Below are 20,200 nucleotides of genomic sequence, written 5' to 3' on the forward strand. Positions count from 1 at the left end.
TGTGCTCAACTGTTTTCTTCTACTCTGTCAATCACAGAAGCAGAGTCTTTTTCCTGAAGAAGCTTTTAAGTACCCTATTGCATCTAAAGCTACAGACACTCAAACAAACCTGGGCTAAAAACAGTGGTTATGTAGTCATAATAAAATAAAACATCTTTGCAGTATTATGAGCTGGAAAACATATTCTGGAGGCATGAGACTAACCTCCTGAAAAAGAGCACTACATGGGAACTAAACTGTGCTGCTAAGTGAACATCAAAAACAAGTTCAATTTAGCATGAGACACATTTTCAACAGCTGCTGATCCAGATATTCTATATGTAACATTTCACTTTCCACTGGCAGATTTTCACTTATTTTATGATGTCTTTGGTGAAGAAATTTCATTGACTAAGAGCAAGTTAGGCATATTCAATCATCTAAGGCACTGCAGTCCACATTATTTGATCAAGAATTGTTTGCTATTACAAAACTAAAGAGACTCTTAATGGTATTGTTTTTGAAAATATCTCCCAAACTCATCCTTTTTCACAAACATTCTTACCTTCAAGTGGCATTATTGTATGAAGTTTCAACAATCATTACACTTCAAATTGAAAAGTGGGGATGTTGTATTTTAGGCAGCAAATACTTACTTTTGCATCAGTGGTTTGTCTTCTAGCTTTTCAATTTGGTTTGAGAGTCAAACAATAAATGTATCCTGCTAAAATATAACTGGTCAGGACGGTGAAGCTGTTCAAGCCTTTCCCCTTATCTGTTAAAATAACTGGAACATACACATTTAAAAAATCTGATTGTACTTTCAGATAAAATGTGAAACCCTAAAGCCAAGTCTGCATAGGGCCACCAGCAGCAAGGAGGATGGTGCCCAAAAGGAGCCAATAATGTCATAATTTCAGTGGACAAAACAAAACATCTTCTGTATGTTGAAGGTTTAGCAGTTTTATGTTAAATCAAAACAAGAAAATAAGGAAAGAATGCTTCAGCAAACATACTTTTCAATCTTTTTATTGAATATTAAGGTAAATATTTCACATTAATACAGGCTACATAAAGTAGAGCCACTATACGACATGAAATTTACTCTCATTTTAACCCTTTTTAGTATGTAAACAATTATACATGTATTTACCACTCTAAAAGGTTCTGATTTCTCTTTCTCTTTAGGTAATCATCATCTAGTTCTGGGCCAAGTTTAAATAGCTACTTCATGTTGAGCCTCCTGCAGCCCAAGAACGGTGTACGTGGGTTTAAGTCAAAATCGCTAAAACTACGCAGAGAATGGATCCTGTTGAACAGGTGATCGCGCATGTTTGTTTGCATCATTGGGACACTGATAACAGCTCTGGCCCAATTTCCTCCTTCCTTGTTTGACATAGGCACATCAAAGAATGGCGTCAAGAGAACTTCCAATTCTTCAACCCCTGCTCTGCACTTTTAGATCTCTACTAAAGTTTACAAGTTGTACGTTTGCTTTATTCTTTGTCTTATTCGGTCGTATTCGTCGGTTGGTATTACATGTTTGCACGGTGGATCATGCTGTGTGCGTTTGATTGCTGTGGACGCCGTCTAGTTGACGTGGTTCAGGTGCACATTGCCCACATGAGGTGCCCAGGTACCAGGCCACACCTTGCAGGAGAGAAGACATGGGTGGGGTGTGTTAGAACAACTGCAGTCAAATATTACATCTACTACATGGCAGAAGTCAACACAAGCCTCACATGTTTGACTTTAGTAAAAGTTCACTGACCTGCTGTTGTGGGTCAGAGTTATCTGCATTGTTTGGGACCACTTTGATGATGGGGCTCCATGAGGGGTCGCCAGCGTGCAAACCATTGTACATCGGTCCCCCTGGGCCTTCAGCCATGGGAGGATGAGGAGGCAGCATGGTTCCTCCATACATTGACATAGGCATCCCCTATAGGACAAGAGCAGGTGACCTATTAAAACATGTGTACTCAAGAAAAACTGCAGTTAAATGATGGATTCAACTCTGGCTTTGTGTTACCTTTGGAAAGTCCATGTAACTGTTGGGCAAATGCTGCGGCTGGTGGTAGTTGTTAGCAGGGTTTGCGATTCCTGTGTCGTCCTGCTCCATAGGCTGGTGCTGAGAGAAGGCGGATTGCTCTGCCTGCAGCTGTGGATGCATCATGTGGCTGCTCATCAGAGGCTGGGACCAACCTGACATGGCCTCTGTACCAAAAAACACAATGACGGTATGGCATCAATAGATATCACTGTTTCTGAGGCTGAAATATCGGATATGGTGACCTTGAGACACACACTCCTACAATTGTTTTTACCTGAAGCACTGCCAACCCCAAACGACCAAATCCCTCCCTGTCCAACAGATGCTGTGTAGCTGGTTGTGAGGAGAGGTGGGTTGACTGAACCCGTCTGCCTGATCCTGGCCAGCCGCTCCGTGCCGATGGGTGGGGGAACCTTCCGGTCCTGCTGCGAGGAGCTGCCTGGCTTAGGCTGAGGAGGAGGGGCTACAGCTGAAGTGGAAAGGGCAGAGGATGACACCGTGGAGGGAGGAGGGACAGGAGATTCACCTGGTGGAAAAGAGAGAGCATCGGAAAAAAAAAGTGATGTATAGCGAAAAAGATGAATATGCAAAGTGCATTTTGCCATTTCAATACCAAATTCACAAGTTACTTTTAGTTGTCTTGGAAAAAACAACAAATCTAACCTAGAAAATATATTTCATCATTATCACTCTATTCTACATGGCTTCTATTAAAATTTGCCAAAATTGAAAGGTTTGCACTAACCGGACTTAGTCAAAAAAAAAAAAAAAAGAGAGAAAAATGATATGCTCCTCTGTGCAACCAAGAGGTTATTATTGACTTAGCTGCAAGCAACAGTCATGTGACAAAGAATCAAGGACTTTTTGGCTGAACTGCTGTCTGTGATGACAGAGCAGATAAACAATTGTAGAAACAACTTAAAAATGTAATTAGTAAAATATATTGCTTATATAGAACCACGTTTTATTGCAGTTTTCTTCTTACGATGGTTTACAGCATGTACAACTTTGTTAAACTGCTCAAAAAATAAAGAGTTCTCTCTACTGCCGGCAGTGGCTGTGTCATTTCTATAGGATTTTAGGACTTTATATCGCAGTAAAAAATACCCCATGGCGAATAAAATTGTAATAGGAGCAAAAAAGATTCCCAGAAACTGCTTAGGGTTCAGGGGGTTGGATATAGAACAACTTTTCTAAAAACAGATATGTTTCCAGTCTGAAAACATTAAATAAGATAATGACAATGACAAGCAGGAAGTGTGTGAGCCAAGTACCTGATGTGGATGCACTCCATGGATGAGGGGAAAAGTGCTGTCTGCTGAACGAGGGCGTGCCGACTCCTGTGTGACCGTGCAGATACACAGGGCTGCCAGAGATACTGGTGGCATAACTGGTCAATGCTGCACCAACAGACAAGAAAAGAGGCTCTTTAACACAGAGCAAAACTGTACCTCAGAACTTCACCTTTCTGGAAAATACAAGGTCTTATGCATTTGTGACATTTGGTTGGACATAAACGGTGTCTACTTTCGTTCTGATGCTGATGGTTTAAAAACTGATTATTCATCTCAAGGGCATAAACCAAGCTAAGTAAACGACAAAAACGGGACTTAAAGTCCTACCGATGGGGCTGTTGACCATCCTCTGGGAGGCAGAACGGTAGCCAGGGGCTTTGGAGCTGTCTGGAGGAGGTGGAGGCATCATATTCTCCATCTGGCCCATGCTCATGTAGGCTGGTGGGGCTGAATATGACTGATCTGGGGGTGATCGAGCAGGCAAATGGCAACCCCACACCTGACTGTTTCCCACCTGCAGGAAACAACGTAATCAATAACCAAAATGTAACTGAAACCTATGCTTGTCACCTGTCACAGGTAAAAGTCCACATGTAATATCAGACTCATCTTGATGTTGTGAGGGCTACTGAAACTCACCTGGCTGTTGCTTTCAAAGATGCTGCTGAAATTGAAGAGACCTGCAGGACCGAAGTTGGGGGGTATCTGCTGAGGTTTGCCTGCACTGGCGACATGCTGCATCTGGGAACCATTCATCATCCCTAGATTAGCAGAGACCTGAAGGGAGCCTGGAGCCTGGGCTTGGGTTTGGGTCTGAGCTTGTGGAGGCAAACTTGTTGGTTGGGAAGTCTGGTTTTGGGTTTGTTTCTGGGGTTCTTGCTGAGCGCTGAAGGGTACAAACACAGACTGCGGTTGCTGCTGCTGTTGCGTCTGCTGCTGCTCAGGAAGGGAATAGTAAGGCCCTGGTTGCTGCATACGATGGGAGACTCTTGGTGCAGGGGCTGAGAAGTGGGGGACAGTGTTGTTGGGGTGTGCAACATTGTGTGAGAGGACAGGAGGTGGTACTGTGGGAAGGTGGGAGCTGGGTTGTGGGTTGAGGTGTGGGGGTGGTGCTTCTGTGGATGGTGCAGAGGAGGGAGGGGGAGGTAACTGCTGCCTGGGCTCTGGCTTGGGAACTAGAGCCATGGCAGGGGTAGTGAAGCCCACGGAGTTGATGCTCTCACTGACAGAAACAGGCTGGTTCTCTACAGGTAGAGACGGCTTGTCCTTTCCAGGAGTGACAACAGCACTGGGCTCCGATTTAGTGGATTGGATGGGGGGCTGTGAAATAGGTCCGACTGGCTGCTGAGGGGCATTAGCCGTGGTTGTAGTGGAACTGTGATGTGCAGGAGACCCAGTGCCTCGTACTGTATTGCTGCCGCTAGAAGCAGCAGCGACAGACACAGGGGTGACACCAGCAGGCTTGGGGTCAGAGGTGAAGAGCTGTTTTCTGACGGAGGAAGGAGTGGGGATACTCGGCTGGGGATTATACGGAGTAGGATTCGGGGTGTGAGATGAGGCCGCAGCTGCAGACGTGTTAGGAGCACTGGTGGTGGTGGTGTTGGTGGTCGTGACTGAGGCTCCTGAGCTGGCTGTGTTGCTGTGCTCACTATGGGTCGAGTTGGGTCTGGCCTGGGCTCCAGTGCTGCTGGTTCCTCCATTGTGTTTCGGGGAGCTGTTAGCACTGCCAGGACTCACAGGGCGCACAGGGAAAGGTCCCCAGGTGCTGGCAGCAGGAGAGAAGGTGCCGCCAAACTGCGCCATGGGTAGACGAGGGTGTCTGATCTGGTGCATGGTCTGAGCAGCCAGTAGCGCCAGCTGAGGGTGCGCGTACGCCAGGGGCAGAGACACTGGGAACGGCTGCCTGACATTTGAAGACAGCCCCTTCCCAATCTTTCCCCCAGCCTGAGAAGAGGATGAAGATGAGGATGAGGAGGGTTGGAACGAGACGCCTGTGGACGTGACCAATGAGCTGAGAGCTTTTGGCCCGGTGGTTGAACCGCTGGTAGCCCCTGTGGTACTGGGGAAGGAAGCCGACGTGGTTTTAGAGCCTGGGGCTCTAATGTGATTACGCGGAATCAGATCCTCGAGCTCTTTGGCTGGGTCTTGGATTAGCGCATTGATCAGCTGAACTGCATACCTCGTAGACTCCGTGCCTCCTCTGAAACAAAACAGCACACTTTATTCAGAATATGTTTTTGCATAAAACAAATCAAAAGCAATGACACGTTTTAGTCTGCTAAAGTTCTGCAACAAGCCAAACTGTCCCCCTCCAGAGCCTCACAGGTAATATTTAATGCTTCTCACCATCAATAAATGCAGCTCTGTCGAGACCGTTTTCATGGAGCACAAATAGAAGTTTAAGTGTGGTCCATTTTCTTGTCATTATTTTTTTTTAGTGCTTCGCCGTATAGCTAAAAAACAAAAAGTTTGTTTTTCCAGTGTTTTGAAGCACATGCAATTAAACCCACTGCTGCTGATTTAAACTCTCGGTTTCCTTCCATCTCTTGCATTTGGCTTTGTTATCATAACTCTACTATCTTGTTTGACTGGAAATGTCTTGACCTACATACTAGCAATGGCAAATGTGCATGTTTGCTGTTTTCATTAGAACAAAAGCCCAGATAGAGGCACAACATCCACCAAGGGCTGCACATTAAATATTTTCACTTTGTGTCTCATTGTGTCCACCCCAAACAAAGAACAAATGACATATTTATGCGAAAGTTTGTGCTAGATTACACAGATGTGACACTGCTGGTCATTTTATGGAAGCAGTTGAATTTGATACATTATTTAGAATAGAATGGAATGTCCTTTATTGTCATTATACAGTGTAAAACGAGATTGGATTTGCTAGTTTATTTGATGATCAGATGTAATGTCAAAGAATCATAAGTCTTAAGCCTCACTATGGCATTGTGACATCTAGAAAGCATCGGCACATCATCTAAGCAACTGTTATGGAAAAATGGAAGACTGCAATGAAGTCTGTAGTCCACCAGAGGGCATTATTTTTACCTTATGGTGATCATTCTCTCTCCGTTCTTGTCCTTCTGTTTGTCCACGTCAATATGAGCTCCTGTCACATCCTGGATCGCTGTGATGTTGCAGCCGCCTCTGCCCATGATCCGAGACACAACGGAGGCTGGCACAGACAGCTTCTTTGATCTTCAAAAGAGGCAGTAAAAAGGGTGGATTTACATGTGGACTTAGGTCGCTGTACTGCATTTGTATTGACAGAGAATTCATAAAACGACATGCAAATGTATTAGTTCTGTCTGTGAGTATTGCATATACATGCTTTGTGTATATAGATAATATATAGATATATATTTATATATATATATATATATAAGCTGCAATATATAGATATCTCTAGCCAGACTCTTCTCCTCTGTTGTTCCCAAATGGTGGAACAAACTACCAAACTCTGTGCGTTCTGCCGAGTCCCTTTCTACTTTCAAGAGACAATTGAAGACTCAATTGTTCAGAGAACACCTAGGCACTTAATCTGACTCCACCTTAGTTGTAGAATAAGTCAGGTGGTCCAAACCCAGCACTTATTTAGCGCTGACAAAGTTGGAAAAAAAGGGGGAGTTGGGGTGGGGTGGTTGGCAATTCTTCTGCAACTTGATGGCAACACCTTTGACCAATCACACTTGAAGCACTTTTTGAACTTACTACAGGTTTTTCCTTAGGTCTGAATTCTTGCTTGTGTTGTAAGTCGCTTTGGACAAAAGCGTCTGCTAAATGAAATTGTAGAATTGTAGATAACATACAGAACAAGTTCCATTTGACACTGAAATACATGATCTTCCTTTCAGAAATGTGTGCACATGAAGTCAAATTTGGAAACTGACCTTCTGACAACCTCTTTCCAACCTTCTTCCCTCTTCTGGCCTCTCTTTGGACTTGTGAGGCTGAGCTTACTGTTGGGCGAGGTGACGGGAAGAGCCATGGTCTTGAATGGAGAGGGCAAAGAGTTGGAGGTGGAGTCGCTTGCATCTGGAGCTCTGCAACAAAACAGACGCAGCTCACATTCAGCTGGTGCACAGATATGAAGTGACGTATTGAAGATATGGCCTCTTATTTATCATGCTGGCAAACACTGGCTGAAGTGGCAACATATGTTGGCAATGTAACAAATCTCACAGCATGTTAGTTTACACATTAAAACAGGAGTTTTAAGCTTAGCTTTTTCTCTACAGATACACACTGCATGCTAAGCGATTAATTTGTTCTGCTTCATGAGGGACTCACTTTTGCGTCATTTTTGAGATGGAGACTGTAACCTTATTGTCCACTTTGCCATCAGTCTGCGGCTGAGGACAGTGTCTCTTCTCTGGGCCGGGCAGGAGGGCCTGGGACTGGGCTGGTCCTGAGGAGGGGGCTGAAGATGAGGATGAGGAGGAAGAAGAGGAGGAGGAGGAGGAGGCGGAGGAGGTGAGGTCAGGGAGGTAGTTGAGCTCCTGACTCTTGCCACCACTGCTGCTGCTCTCACTGGCACAGTCGGTGCTGTCCAAGGGGTCAGAATCGCTGTTGCCACCTGCCACTCCCCCGCCCCCACCCCGTGGCTCACCGTGGATCTTGTTCTTGTCAGCCTTGTGCTGCGCTAGTGCAACCTAAAAGGAAAGTGCACAGTTATTCAATCATTAAGGTGATTCTAGTCTGGATATTAAAGTCAGAATAATCAAATCTTTTAAGGCATTATGAATCAGCAAAGAAACTTCACCGTACATAAAAGCAGCAGTGCTCACCTGCGGATCCTGTAATATGATGGGTTCATTGGGCGCTGAATCCTTGGTCTTGTTCTTCTTATTCTTACGATTGGTGCTTGGGGTAGTGGCCACACTCGCTCGCTTTTTACCAAAAGCTGTAGTGAAAGTGGTGGAGGTGGCAGATATACCAATGGTGGTGGTGGTGGTTGCACTTGGAGGTTCAATAGGAACCTCTGTTTCTGAGGGAGGGGGAAAGTCAGAGAGCAAAGGTTTTCAACCAAGTGATTCTAGTAGAATACATCCCAAAGTATTACAGGCTTATTTTTCCAGGCAAAAGTTGTGAAATGTTACCTTCAGCCGAATCCTCCTTCTGCTCCAGCATCTCAGAGGACTCCTCCTTGGTTTTCTGCCCCTCTTCTTCCTCCAACTTCCTCTTCTGTTCTTCCTTCTTCTTTTTGCGCTTTTCCTTCCTCTTCTCACGCTTGGCAGCCAGGGCCTGCTTCTTGCTCTCCTCTCGGGACTGTTAGACAACGCAGTCATATGAAAAAACACCCTCATCCACACACTGTATTCAGAATGCTTTTGCCTCCCAGAGCACAGCCACATAATCTGACATTACCTTCTCCAAGTCCAACTCCTTGAGGAGAATGCTAGCGTTCTTGTTGGCTTCAGCTGCCTGCTGGTCTTTAGCTTTGACGATGGTCTCCATGCACTGGTGACACTTCTTCAACAACTCCTGCAGGGAACACTCAAAGTTATAGCTCTGCTAATATGTCAATCATTTCTGTTGTATCAATAGCAGCAGCCAACTCATGACAGAAAGGTAATTGATACCTACCTTGTCAGCGATGGTGGCGATGTATCTCATGCACTCAATATCTGATGGGAATTGGTTGACCTCCTTTACAAGATACTGCACCACCTTCACATGACCCTAAAATGCCAAGTAAAATGGTTAGCAAAAACAGCCTCGCCAAAATGCAGCACGAAACCCAAAATTCTATCAGGTTTTGGTCAACTGTGCACCTTGCGAAAAGCAGCCATGAGTGGGGTAATCTTGCGGTTGTCAGCTGCATCCACATCAGCACTGGCATGAACCAGGAGCTGGACCACGTCAAAGTGACCGCCGTTTGCTGCCAGCCAAAGGGGAGTGTTCCCTTTCTTGTTTCGTACATCAATATGAGCACCCCTGGAAAAAAAGAAATAAGTTTTAACTTGAGGAAACAAAAAAGTTACCGAGCTAATAGGGTTGAGGGGCATTGTAAATAGACTGAAAATTGACAACAGGCTGTTTTATGGTGAATGTCTGGTTAAAATGACCGACAGCATTCACACAATGAACAAAGCCCAAATTAGTAGTTTGAAAATCTTACCAAAGCAAACATCTATTTTACTACACAGAACCAATTAAGGATTAACTCATGACAAGAAATCTAAGATATGGTTTGATACAGAAATGCTTCAAATGAGTCACCTGTTGATAAGCAGCTCACAAAACTTGTAGTGGCCTTTGTCGGCAGCAATGGTGAGGGCAGTGTCTCGGGAAGAAGGAACAGGGGGAGCGTTGACATCGGCACCTTTATCCAGCAGCACTCGGCCCACCTCTGCGTATCCTCCTGAGGCTGCCTCCATCAGAGGAGTAAGACCAGTCTGCATGAAGCAAGTTACCAGTTAGCAAGAAGGCCAGTGGATGTACCAAAAACAAAGGACCAGAATACAGATTGCTTTTATTCTGAGGCAGACTGCGCCATATGTTTTCCCTCCAACATTAAACCTCTGAACCCCAGGCAGCTTGGCCATTTTATTTGCACCCATCACATTTCTATTCCCTGTGGGCTCATTTTTCACTGCAATGTAAAGTCCTGCACCTCTATTGAAACAGTACAGCCATGGCTAGAAGTAGAGGGAACTTTAAAAATGTCTTCTGTGCAGAATACAAAAGACATAATGCAATAAATCATTAAAAAAGGCAAACTGACTTTGTTTTTTTGACCCCAGAGGTTACCAATACTGGCAAAAACGGCAGCCACACACTTCAGATATTTTACTGCTCACATTTATAATTTCTTTCCATACTCTGAAGAATTACAACTGCACAGTTCAGCTAAAAATGTTCCTAAATTTTTGTTATGTAGGGCTTCATAGTTATGGTGAGAAGTGCACAATGTTTAGATTTTTAACAGAATCTGTTAAGATCAAACAGTATATAATAAGAGATGTAGAATACAGTAATTTAGATAAAATAGAGGCTGGCTTTGGTTGAGTTTTGAGACAAAATGGCACCTTACAGGGGAGTGTATCAAGGAAAGTTTGAAATCTGACAATTCTTTGTGTGCTCACAGTTTCTGGAAACGATAAATGGTATAATTTTGGTGATTTTTTTTGAAAATGTAACATATCTTCAAAATCCACTAATCGGTTCTGGGGTTCTGAGTGGTAATAAATATATAAACAGTGATGCATATGAAAAGATGCAGATTGATACATTATGATAAAGTCCATTTGTTTACTCCTCACCTTAGCACGATGCTCTACATTGGCCTTGCGATCTAGCAGCAGGCTAACGACCTCAGCCCGCCCCTGAAAGCAGGCGAGGGTCAGAGCTGTGTTTCTGTTGGTCTCAATCTGGGCGTTGATGTCCGAGCCCATATCTAACAATAGCTTCACTGCCGGCACATGACCATTCATTGCTGCCAGCATAAGAGGAGAGATTCCCAGTTTGCTGCCAGTCCTGTTGAAAAAGTAAACAAATAAATTAGAGCCCAAAAACATCAAATCATTGAGTATTTGTCATAGTTTTGGTAAATATTATCATTTAATTGCAATGTGGCAGCTCAATATCTATTTTCACTTTCCCAGAGCAGCACTTATAAAAGTATCAGCAACTATGAAGCTACTGCACTACTGTTTCCTTAACATTAGATATAAGTTTGTGGTAATCACTATGCTGCTACTTCTGTTGTGCACTAAAATCCAAAGGCCCCTTTTACACAGATGCTGTATCACTTTTAGAAACTACAGTAATGTTATCACATTCAGACTAATAGAAGCCTTTATCCTTAGGTTTAACCCGGTATGGGAGGCCACGACTGTATCCTAAAGTTCACTCACCTGGAGTTAATCTCAGCTCCAGCATTAAGGAGTATCTTGATGATGTTGACATATCCCCCAGAAGCAGCCAAGCTAAGAGGCGTGTAGTCTGAAACATTGCGGTGTTCCTTGTTGGCTCCCCGTAGCAGCAGCAATTCAACAACCTGTCCAACAAAAATGACAGTTAAATAACACAGGTTAAGCCAGCAATACTTTGAACAGATGTGTATTATGGGGGTAAACTGAAAGACAATGTCTTCACCTCCTGGCGTCCTCCAGAGCAGGCGAGGGAGAGGGGTGTGTCTTTGGTTCTCTCTGACTGAGCCTCAATGTCACCCCCTTTGTCCAGGAGCACCTCAACCACACCTACATGGCCAGCAGTGGCAGCCAGGATAAGAGGAGTAAAACCTGTGGAGAAGAGTTAGGAGGGTTTTTTGTTAAATAATGCACCTACTGTGAATTAAAAATCCGTCTCACAATTCCACATTGTTCAGTGTTTTTCACACAACCACCTTATTATTACTGTTCTCTACCTTTCTTGTCCCGGTGCTCAATGTTGGCTCCCCGTGCAATCAGGACAGACACCAGCTCCTCGTGTCCTCCTGCACACGCCAGCGTCAGCGCTGTGTCATGGTTACTCTCCGTCTATGGAAAAAACAGCATCTCTTAACACAGTAAAATACTTTGTGCATATATTTTATATATATATGTTCATTTGCATTTTAGTTTTAAGTTGTCAAACTGGCATTGTGTCTTACATGTGCATCTATGTCAACAGAGGGATAGAGGGGCAGGACTGAAGGGGGAGAAGCGATGTTTGCGGGCGTCTGTGTGGGTGGCTGGGACAAGGGTGTGGGTGAAGTTGTAGTGTTCAGCATGGGCACACGGCTGCTCACAGCTGCAACAGAGAAAAAAAGACGCATCCAAACATACAGGTTAGTTTTGTAGCAGAGTTTTACAAGTCATCACTGAGCAAAAACAACTCTAGTCTCCTGCCTCCAGATATGCACTTGCCTGCCATGATGTCGTCCAGTGTGTCTGTGAGCGTCTGTGCAGGTGTAGCTACCATGAGCCCATCTGGAGCCTGCTGAGGTATCATTCCTGGGCCTAAACCAGCCAGCTGCTGACCTTGACCTTGCTGCTGCTGGCCCAACATCTGCTGTCCCACCAGTACCCTCTGCAGCTCTGGGCTGGTACTTCCCGGGTAATCTGCAGGGTTGTAGTCTGGAAGGGGCTGGATAGGGACGAAGGCAGCCTGAAGAGGCGGAGGAGGCGGTTGGGGCTGAGTCTGCGGCGAAGGGGGCAGAGGAGGCTGCTGTGGTGGCTGTGGCCCATCCCTGTAGAGGATTGTGCCCACCTGAGGAAGCTTGGGGTAATCATCCTCTTCTCCGTCTGCCTCTTCCTCCGAACCTTCCTCCTCCTCATCATCTTCCTCTTCCTGAAAACACACACAATGTACCTTAAGTCTCTTGGATCTATAAACACACAAATGGAGAACAACATAAAAACACAATCACTGAGAAGTTCACCTCTTCCCCTTCCTCTCCTGGCTGATCTTCTTGATCCCCATCTTTGTTAGCCTCTTCGTCCGTGTCCGAGCCAGTGTGTAACTGGGCGCCCGGTGCGGTGGGAAGTGGCCCTAGAGCAGACGTCGTACTTCCAGGCCCCGGGCCCGGTCCCTGGCTCTGCCCAGCCTCCTGCTCTTCCTTTAAGCCCTTTGCCTCCATGTACTCTTTGGTGAACTGTTGCTGTGTTTTCAGCTGCAGCTGGCGCTCCACCTTCTGCAGCTCCTTCAGGATTTTCTTCTTCTTCTGCACCTAAGTAAACAATATTCACATCTTTGTTTGACACATTTCTGATACAGAGTTGTGCATTCCAAATGGCATTTAGGTGTAAATTAGCTTGTAAGGTCATGTTCATCTTACTTAAGAGGATTTAAACTGAGTTTAGATCTTCGGCGGAAGATGAGTTATACCTGCTCCTCTCGGCTCTTCTTCAGCTCCTCAATCTTGTCTTTGGTGAGCGGCTCCCCCTGAATGAGCTCTAGCGACTGTAGCTGGGCTTTCTCAATAGCGCTAATTCTCTGGCCCAGCTCATTCAGCTTTCCCTCTGTTTCCTCCACAATGCACTCTAGAGGCTGGCACAAGTGGAAGGGTGGCAGAGGCTCTGCTTCAGGACCCCGGCCAACTGAGCTGGGGACACCAGGCTGAAGGGCTGCCTGTCTCTGTTTGGACGTGCCTGAATTTGAACAAAGATGAGAAGAAGTAATTGTTGAGAGTGGGTTAACAATATGACAACAGCTTAACGAAGTCCACAACTTCATTTCTCGAGTACAGCTGTTGGCAGAGGGTGTTCATGGGTGCTCATGACCTTTGCTGGAGACGGGTGGGGGCGTAGCGATGTTTGATGGGGCTCTGTCGGGCTCCTGAGGGGGCACTACCATGGCGAGAGCTTGGAATGGGACACGAGGAACCTGCCATGACAGAGGATATGTTAGGCTTAAGTGGATCAGAAACAAGTACAATTTCCAAGGAACAGATCTTTTGCCTGGAAGAAAACAAGTAGAACACTGCAGTTTGTACCTGAGAGGCGTCTTGCGATGGGGGTGTGAGCTGGGAAAGGTCGGGGGCAGGGACAGACAGGATGTTGTTGGGGTAGTCCAACAGGTAGGACACAACATTGGTGTGGCCACCCTTAGCAGCTTCTATCAACATGGTTGAACCATCCTACAAAGAAAAAACATGGCATGTGTTTTGTTGTGTGCTTTATTAAACATACAGATGAGCATGATTATTCTTATAAAATGGTGCTAATCGGTCAGGCAGTGTCCATTACTTTGAGTCTGTGCGTAGGATCTGCTCCATGTGCCAGCAGCAACTCCACCACAGCCAGATGTCCTCCAGCACAGGCCAGGGACACCACTGTGTGATCATTATTGGCAGTTGCTCTGTTCACATTAGCACCTAGACAAGAGCAGTAGATGGGTCAACACACCAACTCACAGCATATGAGATCAATTAAGGAATAATTATATACCACCAGGTATTCATTCATTAGGATGTGTGATACAACAAAAAAAAAGAAAATACTTTGCTGAAAATGTTTGTGAATACAAGCAGTATACTGCAGGATTGTAAACCAATCAAGTGTCTGATCACCCTGCTATCAGTGCATGACAATTCAAAATTAATTTTTAAGAAAATATATTCTTTTAGACCTTACATATTGATAAGATTATGATGGTAAATTCTTCCAGGATGAAGAGTCTTCCAGTCACATTGTAAGAATCAATATAATCCCATTTAAAAGACATTTTAAGCCTCCTGATCTCTTTATGTAATGATATTATCACTACCCATCAAACCAAATTACTCTTTTTGCATGGATTGAAGAGCTGCTTTACATCTATTCCTCTTACAAGTTTGCACCAACAATAAAGTCATGCTTTGATCATAAATTTCACATAAAGAAAATGGGAACTGCAGTGATCTATACCAGAGAACATTAGGAACAGTTGGATTCAGAGTGAAAGACAAACTCTGTATAATGACACAAGGAATAACTCCATGTACAAGGTCACAAGGAGTTCAGGGTTTTACATATTAAGGTAACAAATACAACAAAGTAAATGAAATAAACAAGGAAACATATCCTGTGTAGTTTAAGTTACCAAACTGAATTCACAAATGTATATGAAACGGCCAATTTCTGCATGTATGAACAATATACTTCATGACGTATCAAATCAATAAAACAAGTTACCACAATAATCTTTTAGTGAGATTGGGTTCAAATAAATACTGACTTCCAAAAACAGTGCATTTCATTTGGTTAATCTGATCAGCTCGTCAATAACCCACCTTTGCTGATAAGAAACTGCACTGTACAGAGATGTCCTGCCCTCGCTGCCTTCATCAAGGGCGTCCGCCCTCCTTCAGACTCATGTTCCTACAGGACAAAGATTAAGATGCATTTGTTACATTTAGTACAGAAGTTGTGTAAAAGGTTTATGATTTGATCTGATCCAGAAAAAAAGAAACCTGCTGCTTCCAGACCTTGCTTCTCACAACAGACTATGTTCAGTTAAATCAATTGACATTTGCACACAAAGCACTCAGACTTCAATATACATTTGTCTGGGCCTGTTGTTATCTAAACCTATGTAAATCATGAGTGACAAAGCGGATTAAAGAGCATAGCGTACCAAGTTGGCTCCAGCCTGCAGCAGCACATCTGCCACATCAGTGTGTCCGTTCTCACACGCGTACGTCAACGCTGTGTCACCCGTTGCTGTGGTGGCGTGAACGTTTGCTCCTGAATGGCAAAACCAAGAGATTGGGCGTGTAAGCGCATAGGTATGACTAACACATTTTTAATGCAGCTAAGCATGCCCATTTGTTCTCCCAGATCTGCAGCTTCTTGCCTTCCTTCTTGCTCACCTGCAGCCAGAAGGTATTTGACCAACTCCAGATGGCCTTCCTGTGCAGCCTCCATTAGAGGAGTGGAGCAGCCCAACTCAATGTCGGCCCCTGCCTTAATGAGGAAGTCAGCTACTTCCAAGAAACCTCCACAACATGCTAGAGTCAAAGCTGTCTCCTGGGTCTCCTCTGTCTGGGCGTTGATGTTAGCACCTGGACAACAGAGCAAAAGCAGTTACTGACTGATGACTGGTTTCAAAAAGGGCAAAACATGAATATGTCACAAGACAATAATCGTGTCAAGATCCTTTACGGTCTTTGTTCTTTTGAGAATCAAACAAACACAAAGATGACTGACCACAGTCAAAGCAATCCAAACAAGTCTGAACTACTTACTGGGATGGCATTTGACATTAAGTTTCCATTTCAGACATGTAGGAACAAAACTCTCGTACCTTGAGCCAGCAGCAGTGCTACCATCTCCTCATGGCCTTCTCTGGCTGCTTCCATCAGGGGAGTGTAGCCCTCATCATTTACCTGGACAAGAACAGAAGCATCAGCAGATTAGAAACCTTAAAGGTGAGTATGACTAATGCCAAAATTATTCTGTGGCATAAAAATCTGCTTTATTTGTGTTTGTGTGCTGTATTCAGTCCATTAAAGGGGCCGTATAGACATTTTTTTAGTTAAAATCATTCAGAAATTTCCCCTAAATTACAGTTCAAATATGAAAAAACACCTTGATGTTTTCTATGTATTTTGCTGCAGAGGTATCTAATGACATTAGCATGCTAACCAGCTAGCCTAGGCCTGTCCCGGTCATAATGACAGTTTATACCTGAAGACATAGTCTGACTCACTGGATGTAGACTGCAGGTAGAAGCCTGTCATTGGCTTTTTCCTCTCTTCCAACAATCTACATGTCACCATTTTCAAAATTCCCTTCACTGTGGGGAAAAAGCAACAACCTCCAGGCAGCAATCTACACACTAGAAATGTAAAGTTTTACACAGGAGCTCCAGTAAGGCAGTCCCGTGCAAAACAATTAAAACAGCCAAGAATATTGTTTTCCCCCATCAGAAGAATATTCAAGTGCAGCTATACAAGGCCCCTCAAGAGACAACAAGGGAGATTTGACCATCAAGCTGTGAGTCCCTGGTTTGATTCCTGTCCTGCATCAACCTTTACTGCCTGTCATTCACCTGCACTTTTTCCACTGTCACTGTTAAATCAAATGAAATTGAGTCACTGGAGTGTCCAGTCTGCCCTTAGTCCAACAGAAGAAAAAGTAGCATTGGCCAGAGGGCCTGCTCTAACCTCAGGGTTTTTCTTTAGTGTAATGCAAGCCTAGAGACCTAGCAGACCAAAGCTGACCTCCTGCTGAGCCAAAGCATCAGTGAAATGTTTTTTAAACCTCAGCTACAGTGGAGTTACTCAGTCAGAAATAGATAAATTGGCTGAAAAGCTCACAAGCATAAAAGCCCAGTCTGGGGTTGAAGTGCAGCCAGCGAGCAACTCATCCGAGGTACAGTCATGCATCCTGTCCTTGTTAAGTTATCACAGAAACTATAGGGTCCTATCTTCTACCTTAAGGCTGCCATCAGTCTGCTGCTGGCCAGTGTCACCACACCTTTGAGCTTGGTGGATGTCTTTCACATTCCTCCTCTAAGCCAATGTTGTTATCCAAGTTTGTTTGTTTTTTAAAGTGAAACACTTACTTTTGTGTTTGCTCTACCTTGTTTTATTCCTGTAAATCAGCCATAAGCTTGTTTTATTAATGTGAATTAAATGTCAATTAAATTTCTAATTTGGAAGCAGTTAAAGATATGTGTCTGGTGGTTTTCAGTACATTGTATCTCAATAGCCACAGGACCAGAAGAACACATTTCTTCAAAGAATAGAAATCCATCTACAGCAACATAATTGGTACTTATACAGTTCCAGAAAGAAAACTAACAACTGTCCCCATGACTGTGCTTTATGCATTTTTCCCAAACTTGTGTTGGTATTTGGGCATTTTCCTCTGTACGTACCTCCTCCAAGTTGGCTCCTCTCTCTATGAGCAGGGCTGCCAGCTCCACATGTCCACCACAAGCTGCAAGGGTAAGGGGCGACTCGAAGGAATCGGCTGGCATGTTGACCTGCGCACCGCTGTCCAACAGCAGCCGTGCCACCTCCACATGGCCGTCCTGGGACAGCGAGACACACAGAGAATGTAGAGATAAGCACCTGAATAAATATGTGATATAGCTTTCCAGTTAAACTAAAAAACAGTCCGTAGAAGTCTGAGACGGCGTAATTCACGGTGAAAATAGGTCACTATAATTCACTAACAATTTTTGATCAAGATGAGGCTTTGTATATGACTGAACTGTCCACAGAGTTCTGTCAAATTGCTTGAATACTGAATAAGGGCTACTGTTGCACTTCTGATCTAATGTTTTGTTGGTTTATAAAAGGCTTTGGTATTTGGATGTTTGATCTGCACTGGGACTGTACTGAAGGTTGTTTCAAATGTAGAGTGTGGGCAAATATTCATGATGCTGATCATTAAACTGGAAAGGAAATAGCTCAAAATTGACTAAAACTAAAGTATTTCTTGTTGGAAAGCAAAATTACACAACATCTGGTGTCTTCAAACAAGTGTCAAGTGTGAAATGAGAAATTAGGTTTGGGTCAGATGCTCACCATGCAAGCCTCCATCAGTGCTGTGTGCATCTCATCTGTTTTGTGTTCCTGGTCGGCTCCAGCTTCCAACAGAAAACGCACCATGTCCAAGTGACCTACAGAAGAGACAAACACACAAAATCCATTTTCTACACCTTCTACCACTGTTAAAGTATTAGTCAAGGGGATGATAAATGACATAGCATATAAAAAAAGTGACTAAAAGGACACATGCACCACACTGACCTTTGTAGCAGGCAAGCGTGAGAGCACTCTCCTTGAACTCGTTGGAGTGTGTGTTGATGCCAGCCCCATACTCCAAGAGTACCCTGGCCACCTCTACATGACCAGCACTGGCCGCCTCCATCAGAGGTGTGTGTCCGTTCTCGTTGTGGTCCTCAATGTTCGCACCCTCTTTCAGCAGCACTTTCACCACATCCACGAAGCCACCAGCACATGCATACGTCAGAGCTGTGTTGCCTGAAAGACAGCAGAGAGATTAGTCTGACTGCAAAACACAAAGCGAAATTCAGAATTAGAGACATTCGGTTGTTTTACCTGTTGACGACTGTGCATTAACATCTGCCCCGTGGACCAGAAGCAGTTTGACAATGTCCACGTAACCTCCACTGGCAGCAGCCATAAGTGGCGTTATGTCCCCTTTGATGCCCCTGTCCTCCACATTGGCATGCATGGCCAACAACACCTAAGGATGAAACATGACATTATGAAGTCACAAAGCGCATACAGGCTCATCACCAGCGCCAAACTTTTCTCCAGTGATTCTATTGTTTGTTTTGAGTCCATTTTCTTATGGAGATACTACACACTCCAAACAGGTGAATCATAAGTAACAACCGTTTCTGTTCCACACCTGTGCAAGTTCGTAGTAGCCAGCCGAGCAGGCGAGGCACAGCAGGCTCTCCCCTTCCTCTGTGTGTTCATTGACGCTCCGTCCCTCATCCAGCAATTTGCGCACAGCGTTGACATCCCCATCGGAACACGCCTCCGCTAAACTACGGCTGAAAATAACCAGACTGCTACAATTACTGCCACTGTGACAGGTGAACACACATACGCCTCACAAAAACTCAATCACTTTTGCGGAATCTCCAAATGCACATACACTCATGCAAATGTACTGTAAATACAGCCAAGTCTTGACAGGAGAGCGATGAGTATGTACAGTATGGGTAAGATACATACTTGTCGGCTTGGCCGGCGTTGAGTGTGTTTTCAGCTCTCATTCGGGTCAGGGCGGCTGCAGCCTCGTCCAGGGCACAACTCACAGATGACGTCAGTCGGCGTAGCACCTCGGGGTCTGCAAAAGCTTTACCATCGGCAGTGGACAGTTTACCGATGCCTGCCGAACACCAAAAGGGCAGAGGTGCATAGGGCAATGCAAACCACAGGGGAGCACAACCACACCAGACCAGATGAAGAAGCAAGTCCAGTCCAGCCAATCCAATCCAGGGTTAGTAGCAGCATACACAAAGAGGGAAGGAAAAAAAAATAAAAAATCACACAGAAAACACACACAAGCATTTGTTAATATGGCTTAAATATCGTTAACTACTTTGAACGCAACATCTGTCATTATTTATTCCCTGGTCGCTGAGAAACTTTAAGGCACAAAACAATATCCACTGGGCAACAAAAGTACTGTATGTGTAGCTCGGATCTGTGTCCAGAACTCAAAGAAATGCAGTGACAGAGGTGAAGTTAGTTGTTTGAACTAGTCAACATAGGTTCAGGCTGTTAACGGTTGAAGAAAAATGTCTCATCCTGCGTGAATTATAGATGGGGAAGAGGCAGTGAATGTGGGAGAGACAGAAACTGGAGACAGTGGTCAGCAAGAAAGAAGTACGATGAGAGAAGAATGTGTTTGTACATTTGTCATGAAAGAGAACAGAAAGCCAAAAAGGGAATGAGAGGCAAGAG

At 44.5% G+C, this 20,200-nt stretch overlaps 1 protein-coding gene across 2 annotated transcripts in view; it reads right to left on the reverse strand.

Annotated features, from left to right (window-relative positions):
* Positions 1–992: 992 nt before the first annotated feature.
* The window catches only part of ankhd1 (ankyrin repeat and KH domain containing 1), a 30,611-nt gene continuing 11,403 nt past the window's right edge, over positions 993–20,200 (reverse strand). Inside the window, exons 3-39 of one of the 2 annotated variants that reach the window (XM_022195881.2) lie at positions 19,466–19,622; positions 19,134–19,281; positions 18,818–18,965; positions 18,506–18,739; positions 18,281–18,375; positions 17,626–17,781; positions 16,048–16,129; positions 15,614–15,805; positions 15,379–15,488; positions 15,035–15,122; positions 14,010–14,137; positions 13,757–13,900; positions 13,545–13,647; positions 13,150–13,412; positions 12,704–12,991; positions 12,189–12,612; positions 11,933–12,072; positions 11,708–11,819; positions 11,437–11,582; positions 11,196–11,338; positions 10,602–10,815; positions 9,559–9,734; positions 9,111–9,273; positions 8,923–9,018; positions 8,704–8,820; positions 8,436–8,604; positions 8,124–8,323; positions 7,627–7,988; positions 7,227–7,379; positions 6,385–6,534; positions 3,964–5,524; positions 3,652–3,838; positions 3,304–3,429; positions 2,304–2,555; positions 2,009–2,193; positions 1,751–1,918; positions 993–1,629 (exon numbers count right to left, since the gene is read on the reverse strand). In XM_022195881.2, the coding sequence (XP_022051573.2) occupies positions 1,570–1,629; positions 1,751–1,918; positions 2,009–2,193; positions 2,304–2,555; positions 3,304–3,429; positions 3,652–3,838; positions 3,964–5,524; positions 6,385–6,534; positions 7,227–7,379; positions 7,627–7,988; positions 8,124–8,323; positions 8,436–8,604; positions 8,704–8,820; positions 8,923–9,018; positions 9,111–9,273; positions 9,559–9,734; positions 10,602–10,815; positions 11,196–11,338; positions 11,437–11,582; positions 11,708–11,819; positions 11,933–12,072; positions 12,189–12,612; positions 12,704–12,991; positions 13,150–13,412; positions 13,545–13,647; positions 13,757–13,900; positions 14,010–14,137; positions 15,035–15,122; positions 15,379–15,488; positions 15,614–15,805; positions 16,048–16,129; positions 17,626–17,781; positions 18,281–18,375; positions 18,506–18,739; positions 18,818–18,965; positions 19,134–19,281; positions 19,466–19,622 (7,640 nt within the window). In that variant the 3' untranslated portion in view covers positions 993–1,569. Of the gene's footprint in view, positions 1,630–1,750; positions 1,919–2,008; positions 2,194–2,303; positions 2,556–3,303; positions 3,430–3,651; positions 3,839–3,963; positions 5,525–6,384; positions 6,535–7,226; positions 7,380–7,626; positions 7,989–8,123; positions 8,324–8,435; positions 8,605–8,703; positions 8,821–8,922; positions 9,019–9,110; positions 9,274–9,558; positions 9,735–10,601; positions 10,816–11,195; positions 11,339–11,436; positions 11,583–11,707; positions 11,820–11,932; positions 12,073–12,188; positions 12,613–12,703; positions 12,992–13,149; positions 13,413–13,544; positions 13,648–13,756; positions 13,901–14,009; positions 14,138–15,034; positions 15,123–15,378; positions 15,489–15,613; positions 15,806–16,047; positions 16,130–17,625; positions 17,782–18,280; positions 18,376–18,505; positions 18,740–18,817; positions 18,966–19,133; positions 19,297–19,465; positions 19,623–20,200 lie in introns of both variants that reach the window. The other variant, XM_022195873.2, reaches the window with a different exon arrangement.

The sequence above is a fragment of the Acanthochromis polyacanthus genome, chromosome 10, assembly GCF_021347895.1.
Source record: "Acanthochromis polyacanthus isolate Apoly-LR-REF ecotype Palm Island chromosome 10, KAUST_Apoly_ChrSc, whole genome shotgun sequence".
NCBI lineage: Eukaryota > Metazoa > Chordata > Actinopteri > Pomacentridae > Acanthochromis > Acanthochromis polyacanthus.